The sequence below is a fragment of the Aspergillus niger genome (genome assembly GCF_000002855.4).
Source record: "Aspergillus niger supercontig An01".
Taxonomy (NCBI): Eukaryota; Fungi; Ascomycota; class Eurotiomycetes; order Eurotiales; family Aspergillaceae; genus Aspergillus; species Aspergillus niger.
In genome coordinates this window covers 876,412-891,392 of record NT_166518.1, presented here as the reverse complement: position 1 = coordinate 891,392, position 14,981 = coordinate 876,412, and the positions used below count along the sequence as shown (strand labels likewise).

At 51.1% G+C, this 14,981-nt stretch overlaps 5 protein-coding genes across 5 annotated transcripts; 3 read left to right on the top strand and 2 right to left on the bottom strand.

Annotated features, from left to right (window-relative positions):
- Window positions 1-101: 101 nt before the first annotated feature.
- An01g03690 (uncharacterized protein) lies at window positions 102-2,362 on the top strand (the record flags this gene model as incomplete). The annotated part of the gene is made up of 8 exons (XM_059747129.1): window positions 102-504; window positions 601-634; window positions 957-1,055; window positions 1,169-1,201; window positions 1,649-1,715; window positions 1,761-1,973; window positions 2,061-2,174; window positions 2,270-2,362. 8 exons carry the CDS (start codon window positions 102-104, stop codon window positions 2,360-2,362), a joined length of 1,056 nt encoding a protein of 351 aa, XP_059599590.1.
- A 2,740-nt stretch (window positions 2,363-5,102) lies between these two features.
- An01g03680 (uncharacterized protein) lies at window positions 5,103-7,559 on the top strand (the record flags this gene model as incomplete). Its single annotated transcript, XM_001388761.3, has 1 exon — window positions 5,103-7,559. One exon carries the CDS (start codon window positions 5,103-5,105, stop codon window positions 7,557-7,559), a length of 2,457 nt encoding a protein of 818 aa, XP_001388798.1.
- A 464-nt stretch (window positions 7,560-8,023) lies between these two features.
- Window positions 8,024-10,770, top strand: An01g03670 (uncharacterized protein; the record flags this gene model as incomplete). Its single annotated transcript, XM_059747118.1, has 3 exons — window positions 8,024-8,216; window positions 8,510-8,785; window positions 8,852-10,770. The coding sequence occupies 3 exons, from the start codon at window positions 8,024-8,026 to the stop codon at window positions 10,768-10,770; spliced, it is 2,388 nt and encodes a 795-aa protein (XP_059599589.1).
- Window positions 10,771-10,997: 227 nt separating this feature from the next.
- An01g03660 (uncharacterized protein) lies at window positions 10,998-12,062 on the bottom strand (the record flags this gene model as incomplete). Its single annotated transcript, XM_059747112.1, has 3 exons — window positions 10,998-11,022; window positions 11,126-11,885; window positions 11,999-12,062. 3 exons carry the CDS (start codon window positions 12,060-12,062, stop codon window positions 10,998-11,000), a joined length of 849 nt encoding a protein of 282 aa, XP_059599588.1.
- A 504-nt stretch (window positions 12,063-12,566) lies between these two features.
- Window positions 12,567-14,719, bottom strand: An01g03650 (uncharacterized protein; the record flags this gene model as incomplete). Its single annotated transcript, XM_001388758.3, has 5 exons — window positions 12,567-13,384; window positions 13,436-13,861; window positions 13,919-14,083; window positions 14,143-14,432; window positions 14,661-14,719. The coding sequence occupies 5 exons, from the start codon at window positions 14,717-14,719 to the stop codon at window positions 12,567-12,569; spliced, it is 1,758 nt and encodes a 585-aa protein (XP_001388795.3).
- Between the last annotated feature and the right edge of the window lie 262 nt (window positions 14,720-14,981).

Below are 14,981 nucleotides of genomic sequence, written 5' to 3'. Positions count from 1 at the left end.
GTTCACTGAGCCGACAGGAAAACCAAAAAGGCCAAGGGGAAGAAGAGTGGCGAGAGTAGAAAAGAGAGAGCGAGAGCGAGATAGAGAGGAGTCGGAGGACAATGACCACCAGGGTTACCGCCGAGAAGGGGAGGGAGGGGGGTTGCGCCGGCAAGGAAGATGAGGAGAGAGAGAGAGGGTGCAGTCACGCCTCCTGGCTCTTCGCACGTACTGAATGGATGGGATGGAGGCAGGTTACTAAGGTGGTAGTACCAGTGAGTTGCTTAGCTCTGGGACCCGGACCACCGCCTGGAATAAGGCTAGTGCGCAGCACTAAAAAGAACTCGTTCGCTATGAGCAGATCCAATCAATCCGCCCTCCAATGTCCAGAATATACAGGGCGGCAGACGAGCATAAAAGCATATGCGACCGGCACGATCTGGAGGTCAAGTCTGGGGATGATCGCAGGAATGGAAGGGTTCGAGCGTGTGAAGTGCAGGCTGTTTGAAAGTAGGGGATCACGTGGTTGGGCCAGGGCGCCTCTTGACTCGTGATGACCTTTTGGATTTAAGAATGGTACGGAGTAGTAGAATGTGATAAAAAGGTTTAGGCAAGGTTCAGGCAAAGGTCACCGGTCAGACAGCCCGGTAGATGGGTTAGTTAGTTAGTTAGTTAGTTGGAGAGGAATAATAGCTGTAACGTAAACGATCTAGGGTATGATCGCTTGTTGCACTGGGGCTGACGGGTTGCTGGCCAGCGGGAGGGAAGTTAAGGTGAAAAGGAACTCTAAAAAGGTGCCCCCCGAGAAAGTAATCTGATCGGCGGTTGGTGATCGGATTTCTTGTGCTGTGGGTTCGTCCCTTTCGCTTAGTCGATGGGCAAAGGAAGTGTCAAAAAAAAAAAAAAAGTGTAGCCAGCGGACTAGGTAAGAGACCTGTTTCCACTAGTTGGACGGTCTGATGACGGTTTTTCTACAGTCGGGATGAGCGACAGGGGAGCACGGAAGTCAAGGGGAATCAGCCCAGGTGCGGTGGTGTTTTGATGTGGTCAAGCAAGCCGGTTGATGATAGTGGAGAGTGGCTTATTTCTTAGCTCCTTGACTGGCGGCTAACCGGTTTAAGAGAGAGAAAGACGAAGGGGAAAGGGGGGAAAGGGAATAAGAGCGAAAAGAGGAAAGATAGAGTAAGAGGGAATTAGCAGAAGAATACGCAGAGCCCGAGGGGTGAGAGAGGAGAAGGGGAGGGGAGGGGAGGGAGGTGGAAGTGGGCGGGCAAATACAGCAATGATGATAGTAATAAAACCAAAATTATCATCATTATTATTATTATCACAATTATAATACAGGAATGATAATAATAAGAGACAGAAAATGAAAAATAATTTAAAATTACTCCATTCGTGTTGCTATGCGCTGACCTTAAATTAACTAACCAGTTGTGCAGAGAGATACAGGAGGTACCGTTAAATAGGGACGAGCATTGATGGATGCTCGGATGTGCCTTAGGGAAACGGGGGGGCAAGGGGTAAGAGGAAAGCAGCAGACCTCGGAAACCGCATGAGAAATTAGTACGGGCCCCAGGAGAAAAGACGAATGAAAAAAGGGAAGAAAAATGGAAAAAGAAAAAGCGGGAGAACACAGGCCAAGTCTGGTCTGGACCAAAAGATGCAGGGCTGCAGAATTGGGGCCAGACACTCTCAGAACTGCTACGACTGGCTGGTCCAGCATTGGGACGGAGGTTCAGTCTCCATTCGCAGCAGGTTCGGGCCTGATTTGACGGGAGATGCCCCGTACCTTGAAGTTTGCACGCCCTGATTACCCCCCATTGGAACCGGTTAATCACTATGAGGTCTGTCGTACCAACTTATCTTTGCCGGCACCCATGGTGATGGTGAACCACGCTCCTCAGAGAATTCAGATTAACTACTATTGCACAGACATGTGGATGATAAGGATACCAGCAGGATCCCCCATACTTCATTTGATTCAGACTGATGTAATTCATGCATAGGCAGAAGCTAGTTAGTTACACGCCTACCCACAGCCCGGTCCCAGGTAGTAAGTAGTCCTCTGTATGTAGTAGCCTTCGACTCGAGGTCATCCGGAACACGTTCCGACTCGTGAACAGGCCTATGCCGTCCTATGTAGCAGTCGCACCCAGTTAGAAATATCACCAAAATTGGGAGAAGTTATGAAAGTCTGATTTTATTTTCAATAATTACTCTCATTGATCACATAGCAAAGCCCGAAAGTAAGTGTTATCATTGTTACCCCCCAGAAGGCTTGGTGCAGGGACCTTGCTCGTCTTTTATTCCGCGGGCGCTTCTAGGACGAATCGGAGGTAGCCAAGAGTCAAGGTGGTCTCAACCACCACTGACAAGGTGAGGCTGGGGTATATCTGGCAGCTCAATAGTCCCTTTAGAGGACCTGTAGCCGTCGTGCATATCTGCTAGCATTTGATGGTGTCTTTGGGAGGGGGCCGTGGTTTCTTTGGCCGTAACATCTCTCTTCCGTAATAGTATGGTCTGCACGAGTCGGGTCAATTTATGGTCCACACCACCTTCACTGAACCTGCAGCTTCTCATCCCTCATGACCTTAACAATCATGGGAGACCTACACCCTGGCCCTCCCTCCATCCTCTTCAAGACCCCGGAAACAGTTCCAGGTGACGACGGTCTCCTGCTCAGCCAAGCGGGCAGCACCAATACCAAGTAGGCAAGGCCCAAGAATAACTTACAGCTATTGTGGGTGATCAGTACCTCCTAATACAGGATCGAGTCGAAATTACAGTCTTCTGGGACTGAGATCCTGGACGGGCACCTCCACTCCGAGGAAATCAGTATCTTCATTCGCTTTTCGTCCTGCCAGCCCTCAGCCTAAAAAAACCCCCATGCCCTAACACAGTACCACGAATCCGCTCACATCTAACATCTTCAAGCCCTCTAGCATTCTATAAGGTCAATCAAGACATGCATCATCCGTTATTCTGTTTGGAATAAGTCATACCATTGGCTATCTATCACCGACCGTGATCGGCTTCAGCGACTGCTCAGGTCTCCCATGTCGCCGTCAATCTTATTCCTCCTTCGCTGGGTCCAAGGCCCTGTTCAGCAGCTAGCTTTTAGAGGTCTTGGGTCATCTTCCAAGACCATTAACATGCTCTAGTCCGGAAAGGCTCATCACCATGGCTGGCGGATAATGCGCCCGGGGCGTCATTCCATGCATCCACTTGGGACTGCCTGCGAATCAGATGCTCTCTAACAAAAATAGGCCCGTGCAGTTGTCGAGAGGAGAGTCGATCATCCTATCTAGCCACCTACCCATGCTTGCATACCTGCACACATACCTAGTCTCAATGTTCTATACGCTGTAGGTATCAGCATCCCCTTTCCTTCGTTTGTGTTACCCTACGTTCGTAAATAACGGTCCGCTTCAAAGGGTGATAGCCATTCCTGCCAAAGAAGATGCCACTGCAGTCATCCATATTATGCGGGGTTTGCTAGGTAGGAGTTAAGCAACAACCCCAACAATACAATCTTCCTATCCTATTTCTACCTAAGTGCTACATTCCAATATCCTTTATGGTTGATCATTGACACACAAGGGATGGCGCATTCTCCAAACCACTTTGCTTGTCTTGAGATCCAAGTGATTGTCAAGTTTTGGTTTCAGACAGGTATGCGGAGACAGCCTGGATTGTACCGCTGGCAAGGACTTGTATACCATCACTCAGCAGCAAGAGAGGGAGCTGGTAATTACCCCGTAAGACCTGATCTCCATGCCATCCCCACTGTTGTATCCAACCCCCGCATCAAGTGCGAGACTGCAGCCTTCGGATGCTATTTTTGTTCTTCAAGATATTCGTTTATGCCTTCAGTTCCTGGCATCCAAGCCATAAGATCGAGGACAAATGGAAGAGCTAGACCAAGATATCGGAATCAAGAAATGCCGTGTTCAAATCTGACAACGATCCAGATTCGCTTGATCTCTCCGAGCTTTCTTGGTTGCCAAAGTGCCGGCCTGCCATATGGTTCTCCGATTAAAGTCTCCCGGACCTGCACTGACCTCAAATTTAGGTGCCTCGTGCGATATTGGTAAATCTTGTATTTTACCAACAACATCCCGCTATTGAAGCTTAATTGACCTGCACCAGATCAATCTATCGATGCAGATAACAACTACTTCTATCAGATGAACCAGTGACCTCGTTACTACCGTACTCTCGTCTAGGTACTTTCGTCGCATGGAGTATAGCTACCATCATGTAATTTCCCGAGAATTACCTTCTTCTTTCATCCCAATGATCAGACCCCTCCTTCCACACGGCGTAAAATGCCCCCAATTCTATTCGGTTGTGGATCGCATGAATCGTACCCGACTTCTCTATCCGGCTGGTCTTGGTTGCAGCGCACTTGGTCCCATTTAGGAAGTTGGGCGCTTAAGGGCCTCCATAGTAAGACTGATAGAGAGTGGACCTGCCAATTTCAATACCGCAGAGCATTATCACAGCCGGTTTACTGTCGATTAATTGATTCAATTTGGGTGCCTCATTTACTACATGTGGTACATGATCTGTGAAATCAAATGATTCAGTGCCACAACATCAACCGGATGATGTCAACGGGTTCATTGAATACTTGAACACCTAGAAGCAATCTAAAAAGTTATACGTACCACCTTTTCGGATATTAGGCTTATGGGAAGTTTCTTAAAATAACCGAGCAGGTCTCTGTGATGCTAAATCCTGATGTAATGAAGGTCTGGGGACTCCGCACGTGAGATGCGCCTCCGCCCCTCCGCAATGTTGGCCCGAGGTCTTCACATGCATCAACTCTCCACAACATCGTCAGCTTCATCCATAATGTGAGCTCCTGAGTGAGTTGTCCGCTAACAACAGTCTCACAACCACAATTATTCTTACCCATATTTACTGCTCACAGCATTTCCGACCTCGAAATTGCACCACGGAACGATATAGAACGCGTCATCCCTGCGGACGCTTCCACCATCTCCTGATGGCCTTCGACAGTCTGGCCTAAGAATGCCAGCTGCCGTGAGGGCACTGTCCTATAAGGTGCCCACAGTCTGTACTTGAAGTGATTTTCTGGCCATACACGAGAAATAATGGCCGCTCATTCAACCCTTCGACGTCGAGAAGATCCCCTCGTGGCGCTGTACAACAAGTATGCCAGTCTCGTTCGCTCCCGAATCAAGCGTTCATCAAAGACAACCCAAATCATCGCCACGATCGCACTGATCCTATCTATCTTGGGTTCTGGTTATGGAGGCTACAAATGGTTCAGGGAAAGGGCTAAAGAACGTGCACGAGGAAGACAGCTGCTGCGTCGGAATTCCGGGATTCGAGGCAAAGATGGCACTCGTACCATCTATGTGCCCTATAAGGGCTCCATGACCTCCAAGGTTGTGATTCATCCGACCAAACAAACGACTTTCGATGCGCATCGGCGATTGTTCTTGAACCCACCTGCTGCCGCTCGTGTCGGCGACGGAGAATCAGTGAATCAAATACCGCCGCCAACCACAAAGCCAGGGATCAATTTGGCATTTCTTCATCAATTCCTCAGTCTTGGGAGTATTATGGTCCCGAGATGGGGTAGCAAAGAGACAGGATTATTGATGGGCCATGGGGTTTTCTTGCTCTTGCGGACGTACCTATCTCTACTGATCGCACGACTGGACGGCGAGATTGTGAGGGATCTTGTCGCTGGCAAAGGGCGCGCTTTCGCTTGGGGCATTCTCAAATGGTGCGGCATTGGCACCCTGGCTTCCTACACCAATGCCATGATCAAGTTTCTCCAATCAAAGGTGTCTATTGCGTTCCGGACCCGACTAACGAGATATATCCACGATCTTTATCTTACTGGCGACAACAACTACTACAAGTTGATGAATCTGGATGGCGGTGTTGGCCAAGGACCAGACCAGTTCATTACCCAAGACCTTACCCTCTTCTGTTCTGCAGCAGCCGCTTTATATTCGTCCATGGGGAAGCCTATGGTGGACCTATTCGTGTTTAATTATCAATTGTACCGTTCTCTCGGGCCTCTGGCGCTTACGGGTATTCTCACGGGTTACTTCAGTACCGCAGCAGTTCTGAGGAAACTCTCGCCACCGTTCGGAAAGCTAAAGGCTGTCGAGGGGAAGAAAGAGGGTGACTTCCGGGGTCTACATTCAAGGTTACTCGCCAATGCCGAGGAAATTTCTTTCTATGGCGGTGCAGACATCGAAAGGGTTTTCCTAATGAGAAGCTTCAAAGATCTCCAGCGCTGGATGGAGGGTATTTACAGTCTCAAGATCCGCTACAACATGTTAGAAGACGTCATCCTGAAATACGCTTGGTCTGCGTTTGGCTACCTGATCACGTCCCTGCCAATATTCCTTCCAGCCTGGGGCGGCATGGGTGGTGCCCTGGAGCTGGTGGACGTGCCAAAGGAGACTGGTCGAGAACGCGATCGCATGAAGGAGTTTATTACGAACAAACGTCTGATGCTGTCTTTGGCGGATGCGGGTGGCCGGATGATGTATAGTATCAAGGACATCTCGGAGCTGGCTGGGTACACGTCTCGGGTCTACAGCTTGATATCCACGCTCCACCGAGTGCATGCAAGTGCCTACTACCCTCCACGCAATTCCCATGCAGAGCTATATTCCCTCGCGGATGTACAAGGGACGATTCATAACGGATTTGATGGTGTACGTCTTGAACAAGTTCCCATCGTCGCACCTTCTATATACCCCCGGGGTGGCGATGATCTGATCGAGTCGCTGTCATTCGTCGTGCACTCCGGCGACCATCTTCTGATATCTGGACCGAATGGCGTCGGCAAGACTGCTATTGCCCGGGTTGTATCAGGATTGTGGCCAGTGTACCGCGGTTTGGTCAGTCGCCCAAGAGGGTTTGGGCTTGACGGCATCATGTTCCTTCCCCAGCGGCCCTATCTCAGCGTGGGGACTCTCCGCGATCAAGTAATCTACCCTCACACTGCAGTCGACATGCACGAGGCAGGCATAACCGATGCTGCACTGCAGAAAATTCTGGACGACGCTCATCTGGGCTACCTCCCTGGGCGAGAGGGCGGATGGGACACTCGCAAGGAGTGGAAGGACGTTTTGAGCGGAGGAGAGAAGCAACGCATGGCTTTGGCACGAATTTACTACCACGAGCCTCGCTATGCTTTCCTCGATGAAGGAACCTCAGCGGTCTCTTCTGACGTCGAGGGCCTGCTGTATCAACGGGCAAAGGAGCGGGGAATAACCGTGATCACGATCTCCACACGCGCGTCGCTGAAGAAGTATCACACATATAACCTTAGCATTAGTATTGGCGAAGAGGGTGAGCAATGGGAGTTCGAGAGAATCGGCACCGCCAAAGAGAAGCTGGGAGTAGAGAAGGAGCTGCAGGAGATACGAAAGCGGCTTGACAAGGTGGAAGAGTGGAAACAGCGTCGGGAGGAGATTGAAAACGAGCTACGCAAAGTCTGGGTTGAAGAAGGAGAGCTTGCTCCACCACCCTATGGATCAGAGTCGGAAGCAGTTGAGGTACAGGATGACCAGCAGTAGGCTCTCCTACACTTCAGATCAGGTTGGTTGAGGCCGTGACCACTGACCACTGACCACTGTTTGTTTATCAATGCATGTTGAATTAGTGTCCGGGTGAATCTGTGCCTAGACTTTTGGATGATGGAAATAGATTGACATGTTATTGTGAAGCTGTGGTGGTGATTTACCCATCTGTAGAGTCACATGACCGTCACCCACGGCGGCAGAGCGGATCCTGTTCTCGTCCCATGCATTCATTTCAACTATCATCAATGCTGCATAGCTTTCTTATTGTCTCCTTTCCTCCTGAATTTCTACCCTTTGGTTTTACCACTTCTTCTTACTCAGTGTTCCTGTCACGTGTTCCTTCCAACCCATAATATGCCTTCTGCGTGCAGACTAATCACAGCTTATACCCAGCTCTTATTTTCAATCTTATCTAAGTTTAACTACTCCTGCAGGGGAAACACGCCCCTTCTGCTATAATGTCAGTCATTATGCAAGACTCATCTGCATCAGACCAGCAAAAAATGGTCGTAATTCCAATCAATCGCGCATTCAGCGACGGCACCCAGGACAACTGGCCCAAAGATGAGAGGTTCCTGAGACCAGACGATAGTTACTATCGAGAGAAGCTGGCCTCGATGTGGCTGCAAAAGACGGGAGCTTATGAGCGTGGTACGTTGATCGCATGATTTACTTTGGCCTTATTTTACTTCGATCGAGCACTCTACATCTTCGCACGGCTGCTGTTGAGGTTGTTCGTGATTTACCTCTCCAATACTCCTTTCGGACTATGTACTCGGGATCCATAATGAGATGTTTGGCGCAACTTATACCTAATTGTACCATCATGTGGAGGCCAACGTTAGTTGATATGCTTTGAAATGAAAGGAAAAGAGCCATGTCGCTGCATTTGTTAGCATATTGAAATCATAATTGCATTTTCACCTCACTAACCCTGCTTTTAGGAGTAGAATACATCCTGGACAGTCTGCCCGATGGTTATGCTCTATTTGACAGGCCGCGTATGGCAAACCCCGATATTGTAGGTTTTTCGCGCTCTACTCCCAAGCGCATTCACATCCCTAACTCTTTGCAGTACGACCGTTTCCTCTATGGCCATCCAACAGATGTGTATTTCAACTCCACGAAGCAGTTCTTTCCGCATTTCTATTACCTGATGACGGGTGGCCAAGAACCATGCGCCTGCGTTCTCTGCGAGAAAATGTCAAAGAGGCTACAAGGTATTTTTCCATGGCTATCCAGGCTTCCAGTGCAATGCTGACAGCAATACACAGAAGGTGGCTCAGAAAAGCGAGGTCCTGGAAGGCCTCGGGGGAGACCTTCTGGAACTGGAACGCTTATTCGAACCCCTGGTAGGCCGCCGGGGAGGCCACCTGGCCGACCTCCCGGATCAAGCGCAAGCAAAACCCCCGGAAGGCCACCCGGACGACCACCAGGAAGACCCGGAAGACCCCCTGGTAGGCCCCCTGGTAGACCTCCTGGCAGGCCTCCAGGAAAGCTTTCAGGATCGGCGACATGCCCTTGTACAGATAACGAGGGAACGCCAGACGTCTTCAAGATGGCTGTGCTACAGCTTGAGCTAAAAGGGCTACAGGAGACGGACATCACAGAACCCGGAAGCATGGACTGGCGAGCCGAGCGTTCACCACTTGACGAATACATCCAGAAATTGGACTTGCAACCGTCCTTTCTGCCCCGTGCTGGAGAAATCGTGCTCTGGACGCCAGATTTCGAAGGCGAACTAGCCTGGAACCCTGAGAACAATCAGATCCAAATTTACTTTCCCAGCGAGAAACGATGGCTGGGCACTCCTGAATGGCGAGCAGGTATCGTCAGTCAGGTCCCCGAAGAAGACACCATCTTCCAAGACATTGTTCAAACATCCCCCAAAGAACAGAGCATCAACTACTCGGGATTCCGCGTCGAAACCTTCCCTGACCCTCACAGTCCCGACAAGAGCTACTCCCTGCACTACAAATACGTCTACCTTAAATCCATCAAGCCGTTCAACGCCTACGAGCACTTCCTCCAAAACATCCCTCGCGAGAACCTCCACCCCTCCATCGAATACGCCATGACCATCATGTCCTCCTTCAGCCTCTTAGACAAATACCACTTCAAAGGTGTCTGGCCCGACGCATCCATCTACAGCCGGGGGATATTCATCGGCGCCGAGCTCCTCACCGTCGGCGACGCCGTCCGCCTAAAACCCCAGAACTACAACCTCAACAGCCCCCATTCCACCCCCAACCCAGCCGTCACCGACATAATGGTAATCGATGAGATCCGCCTCGACCTCAAAAACTGCGACTCGGCCCTTAGATCCAAACATCTCGCGGAGAAATACATCGTCCGCATCCGCGGCAAGGTCTACACCCCCAGCGACCGCCGCATCTACCTCTCCAGCAACACCCTCCACCCCATCAAACCCCTCACCCCAGACGAAGTCGTCTCCGCCTTCAACTACGTCGGCATGAGCGGCTACGGCGACTGGTACCGCATGCACCCCGGCGCCTCTGTCGACATATCCCAGGACATGATTCTCGGCCGGCTCTACGAACCAGACGCACTGCAACTCATGTTCGGATCCCTGGCACTCGGATATGACCTGCAAGGGGTGCTTCGCGGACGGGTGTACTCCCGCCAAGCCGACGAGCGTATCCCGGAGGGGCAGAAATGGTTCTGGGGCGATTTCCGCACGCAGACGCTTGCGATTGACTCACTGAATGGCGAGGATGTAGGGCATTATAGCGACGCCAGGGACGTGAAGATGTGGCGGGCTAATCTCCGCGTGCTGGATGGGGTGGCGAGACCGGCGGATTTCAGGGAGGCGAAGATACCTGGGGATGTGGGACGGCCGTCGACGAAGTCAAGGTCGAATTTTGCGAAGGTAGGGAAGCTCAGTAAGCTTGTTAGTACGGGGTTGGGGAGTGCAGATTTGAGTAATCCTGTTAGTGAGGCGGAGGAGGGGACGAGTCGGTTGTCGGTTGGTGATGATGATGAGGAGGAGGAGGAGGAGGAGGAGGAGGAGGAGGAGGAGGAGGAGGAGGAGGAGGAGGAGGAAGAAGAATCGGAAGAGGAAGAGGAAGACTTCACGCTACGGATGGACCAGCTGCGAGGTGGGACAGAGGAAACAGAGGAGGGGAACTATATGCCTGACAAGGAGAGAGAGAGGGAGCGGAAGCGGGTAAGACATGATGATTGATTGAGCTGGACTGTACTATATTCAAGAAGATACCAAAAGCTCGCTAGCAAGCTAATCCAATGCAATAAACTAAACTAGACACACTCAGTCCTATTTCGACGTCTTCTCCACCACCCCCCTGGCAAAATCCCCAAACGTAACCCCCTCCTGCACCTCCTCCTCCAAATTCGGCTGCGTAAACACAGCCAACGTATTCCTCGCCACCTTACCGACTCCCCTCGCTCCCTTCACGAAATGCGGCACAGCGCGGAACTGCCCCTTCGTAATAAGCTGCAGCGCCTCGCCCGTCTGAAACGCAAGACAATCCTTCGGTATATTCACCTTGACGACCTGGCCCGTCCTGGAGCGGATATACAACCCGGCCTTAGGATCCGGCGAGGTAGTGAGCTCCGGCAACGGAGCGGATTTATCTTCCAAGGAGGAGGGATCATGCGCCTCCTCATCGACGAACATCGCGGACGTGAGACCCGTCAGACATCCGTGGTCGAGGTGTGTGGCGCACCAGTCATCATCATTATCCTCAGCCCCTTCTTCCCCCCCAGTAGATTCTGTAGAGGAGGAGGAATCTTCAGTAGGAAAATAATGCAACAACCTCGCCTTCGTCGTAAAACTCCCCCTCACCACTTTCTCCAAATACCCATCCTTATACCCATCCACACTCTCCACCGCGAAGCGATCACACGCTCTGGCCACCAACGCCGCCGTATCAATGATCAATGTACACAGCTGCTCAAAGCTGCTCCGAAAGGTCGGGAGATCCGTCTCGCTAGGCCAGATATTCGGGGAAGTGTACTCGGGGAACTCTGTGTCGATGGAGGGGGCGCCCTGCAGGGAAGGGTCTTTGTAGAAGGCGCAGTTGAGGTAGTAGGAGCCCTTGTGCGTGTCGTAGTGGCCGTCGCGGAGGGTTTCTTTGCCCAGGGACCAGCCGATGAGGTATTTTGCGGAGGGGCAAGTTAGGGAGTCGAGGGCGCTGGGGGGCAGAGAGGCGAGGTAGGAGGCGTTGGAGAGGACTTGGGCGCGCAGGTGGGAGAAGGTTGGGGGGAGATCTTTGACAAGGATTATGCCCAGGGAGAAGGGGCCGAAGGCTGCCGTTAGGGTTTGGGGGGATATTGTGCCTGTTGTTTTGTTGAAAATGAGTTGTTAGTTGGGCGAGATAAGATGTGTTTTGGAGTGGTTCAGATTTATTATTTTGTAGCTTTGAGTGTCGAGTGGGATTAGGTGGAAGTACCATCGATTAGCTCTTGCAGGCTGACGGTGACAGCTTGCGCTACGGGTATGTCGTCGAGAGCCATTGTTGGTGTTGGTATTAATGTTGGTGGTTTTGTTGTTGTAAGAGTGTTGGTGGTGAAGAGGAGATAATGAGGGGAAAAGATTGCAGGTGGGATGATGGAGGCCCTCGGCCCGCGCCGGTCAATCGTGCTTATCGGCGCTTCTTATCGGATGGCATCGGCCGAATGGATGGAATATGAAGAGGTGGATGTTGGATTCAGTTGAGAGTTGTGATATCTGGACTGTGGATATGTACAATGAAGAGGTGGGTTGTGTGGTTACTATAACATAGAATTCATGTAATGTACAGGCAGCTTGCTCATAGCTGCAGTTGGAGTCGGTCTGATCCCCGTTTGGGTTTCCAGCCCAGCAGTCGAGCAGCCCAGCGAAGTCTGCAGGACTGAACGTTCAGAAGACACTCAAGACGAGATCTTGCAAGAATCGCGAAAATCCACTCGCCTGCAACGGGCCAATGAGAGTGCCGCCGCAAGACGCGTCATCGTGTCTTCCCATTCACTAAACGCCGTCTAGTTTTCTTTCCCTTCGGTAGCCTGACTCTCGGCCGCTGCATCAGCACGCGTGGTCACTTTGCGCAAGTTGCCAAAAGGCAGAATGTCCCCGATTCTCGTCATGCCCGTGAATAGCATGCAGAGACGGTCGATACCGCATCCCCAGCCGCCAGTCGGAGGGAGACCCCATTCCAGCGCCTTCAAGTAGCTCTCGTCGATCTCTTCCGCCTCGTCAGCCTGCTTGCTGTACCGAACCTGGTCTTCAAACTTGCGACGCTGTTCGAACGGCGAATTCTCCTCTTCGTATGTGTTCACGACTTCGCGGCCCTCGATGAAAAGCTCTCCGCGCGCGGCGACGCGCTGGTTGGTGGTGGGGTGGATGAAGGACTTAGACAACGGTGATAAGCACTCCGGCGGGTTAACGATGAAGGTTGGGTCGATGCACTGAGGTTCGACGTAGATGCTGCAGAGCTCGTCCAGCAGCCGGGGGAGGGTCACTTTATCTGGAAGTGCATGATTGCGGTCACGGAAGATTGCCTTCACCTGCTCGAGAGCATCGGGAGATGCGAGGTCTGGCAGTTTCTGCCCGATGCTCTGCTCAATGGAGGTGATGAAGTCGAGTCGGCGGAAGGGTGCAGAGAAATTGAGATGGGAGAACGGCAGAGGTGTGTCTTCCTGATTAGGCCTCTTGAAGGGTGACGATTGATGGAATGCTGTAAGGTGCTCAGCCAGGCCCGAAAGCAGCTGCTCGGTTGTGGTCATGAGATCCTCCAGGTTGGCGTAGGCGTGGTAGAACTCGCAAGTGGTGAACTCGGGGTTGTGGGTTTTGTCAAGGCCTGTCACAAATCGTCAGTTTTCGTTCAAACACTTCGACTGAAGACTAATACCTTCATTGCGGAACGAAGGTCCAATCTCAAAAACCCGGTCAAACCCTCCTACCACCAACCTCTTTAGCCAGAGTTCCGGCGCAATCCGTAACGACAATTGGCGATCTGGAAACTCGGTGGCTGTAGTATGAAATGGACGAGCAATTGCACCGCCAGCAACAGCTTCGATAATCGGCGTATTAACCTCCATAAAAGCGCGGTCGACAAAGAATTGGCGAAGATATTGGACAACTGCCGATCTAGCTCTGATGACATTTACTGTCTCCGGGTCCGCAAGGAATTGAACATGTCGAGGGTACGGCGAATTCTCCTGCCCTTGGGCATCAACGGGAATATCATGCAGACAGGGCGACAGAAGCTGCGGTAATTCGGTCGCCAGAACAGTGAGTTCACCTCGTTCAGTCCGGTGAGGATTACCCGTTACGGCTATAGGATATCGTTCAGTCTAGAGCAGAATACTAAGGAGCGGCTGGTGAAACATACAGAAGGCATCGCCACGCCGAAGCATCCGGTAGAACTGCTTGAAGGTCGCCGGAGGGATATCCTTCAGTCGACGACGATTGCACATAACTTGAATTTTATGGCCATCATGAACTAAGTCGAAGAATATCAAATTGCCTCCAACAAGTCTTAAGGTACGTACCCTACCTACTGATTTAAGTACGAGACGACATGGTAGGGCCAGCTAGGCTAGAACTAGGACCTACCATTAATAACAACTGTATCATCCTCTACTATTTCATTATCTGCTAGATGGCTGTAGCGGCCACGAAATTCCGCACAGCTCACCGTGTTCTTGTTTGACGCGAGCCGGGGATACGACTCAGCAACAGCCTCTTCGATCAATTGCACACGCCTCTTGAACGCCTTCTCAGGATACGCATCGACGCTGTTATGCCTTGTTTGTACCAGAGGTGCAAGAGTGTGCTGTATTACTCGAGCAAGCCTGCCAGAAGTCTGAAAGGCCTGCGATGTACGGGAAATCGGAAGTCCTGCCCTGAACATGCCGTTAGCAAGATGTCTAACAGACAAATACCATACAAAATGATAGCAGAGACAAGATAAAATCAGAAGACATAAAGCTTCCTTGTTACTCATAACTTGGAAGATAAACCCCCAAGCTTCAATGCAGCGGTTCTGTAATTTGGAAGGGTATGTCTCATCATGCAAGTGCAGGATAAAAAGAGGTATTGTGAAAAACACAGCAAAACATAAAACTGCTTACCTAGACAAAAGACCTCCAACCCGCAACGACGACGCCCTGAACGGGCGAATTGGTTGCATTGAGAGTGAAAAGAGAACTACTACGTGCTCACATTTTGAGAAAAGGAAGGAAAGAGAAAAAGAACAGAGCCAAGTTGTGCGGGAAATAACGCGTTGGCAAATCCGGCGAAAATTCCTAAGGCGGTGAGGAGCGGCAGCGGCAGTGCCAGCTTCGAATCCCGGCAACTTCAGGTCTGCTCCGGCAGCTCGTTCAGCGCATTCAACTCATACTCCTTGTAAGACACATTGATAAACTCTGTTCTCACTTGTGAGTGACTGATTT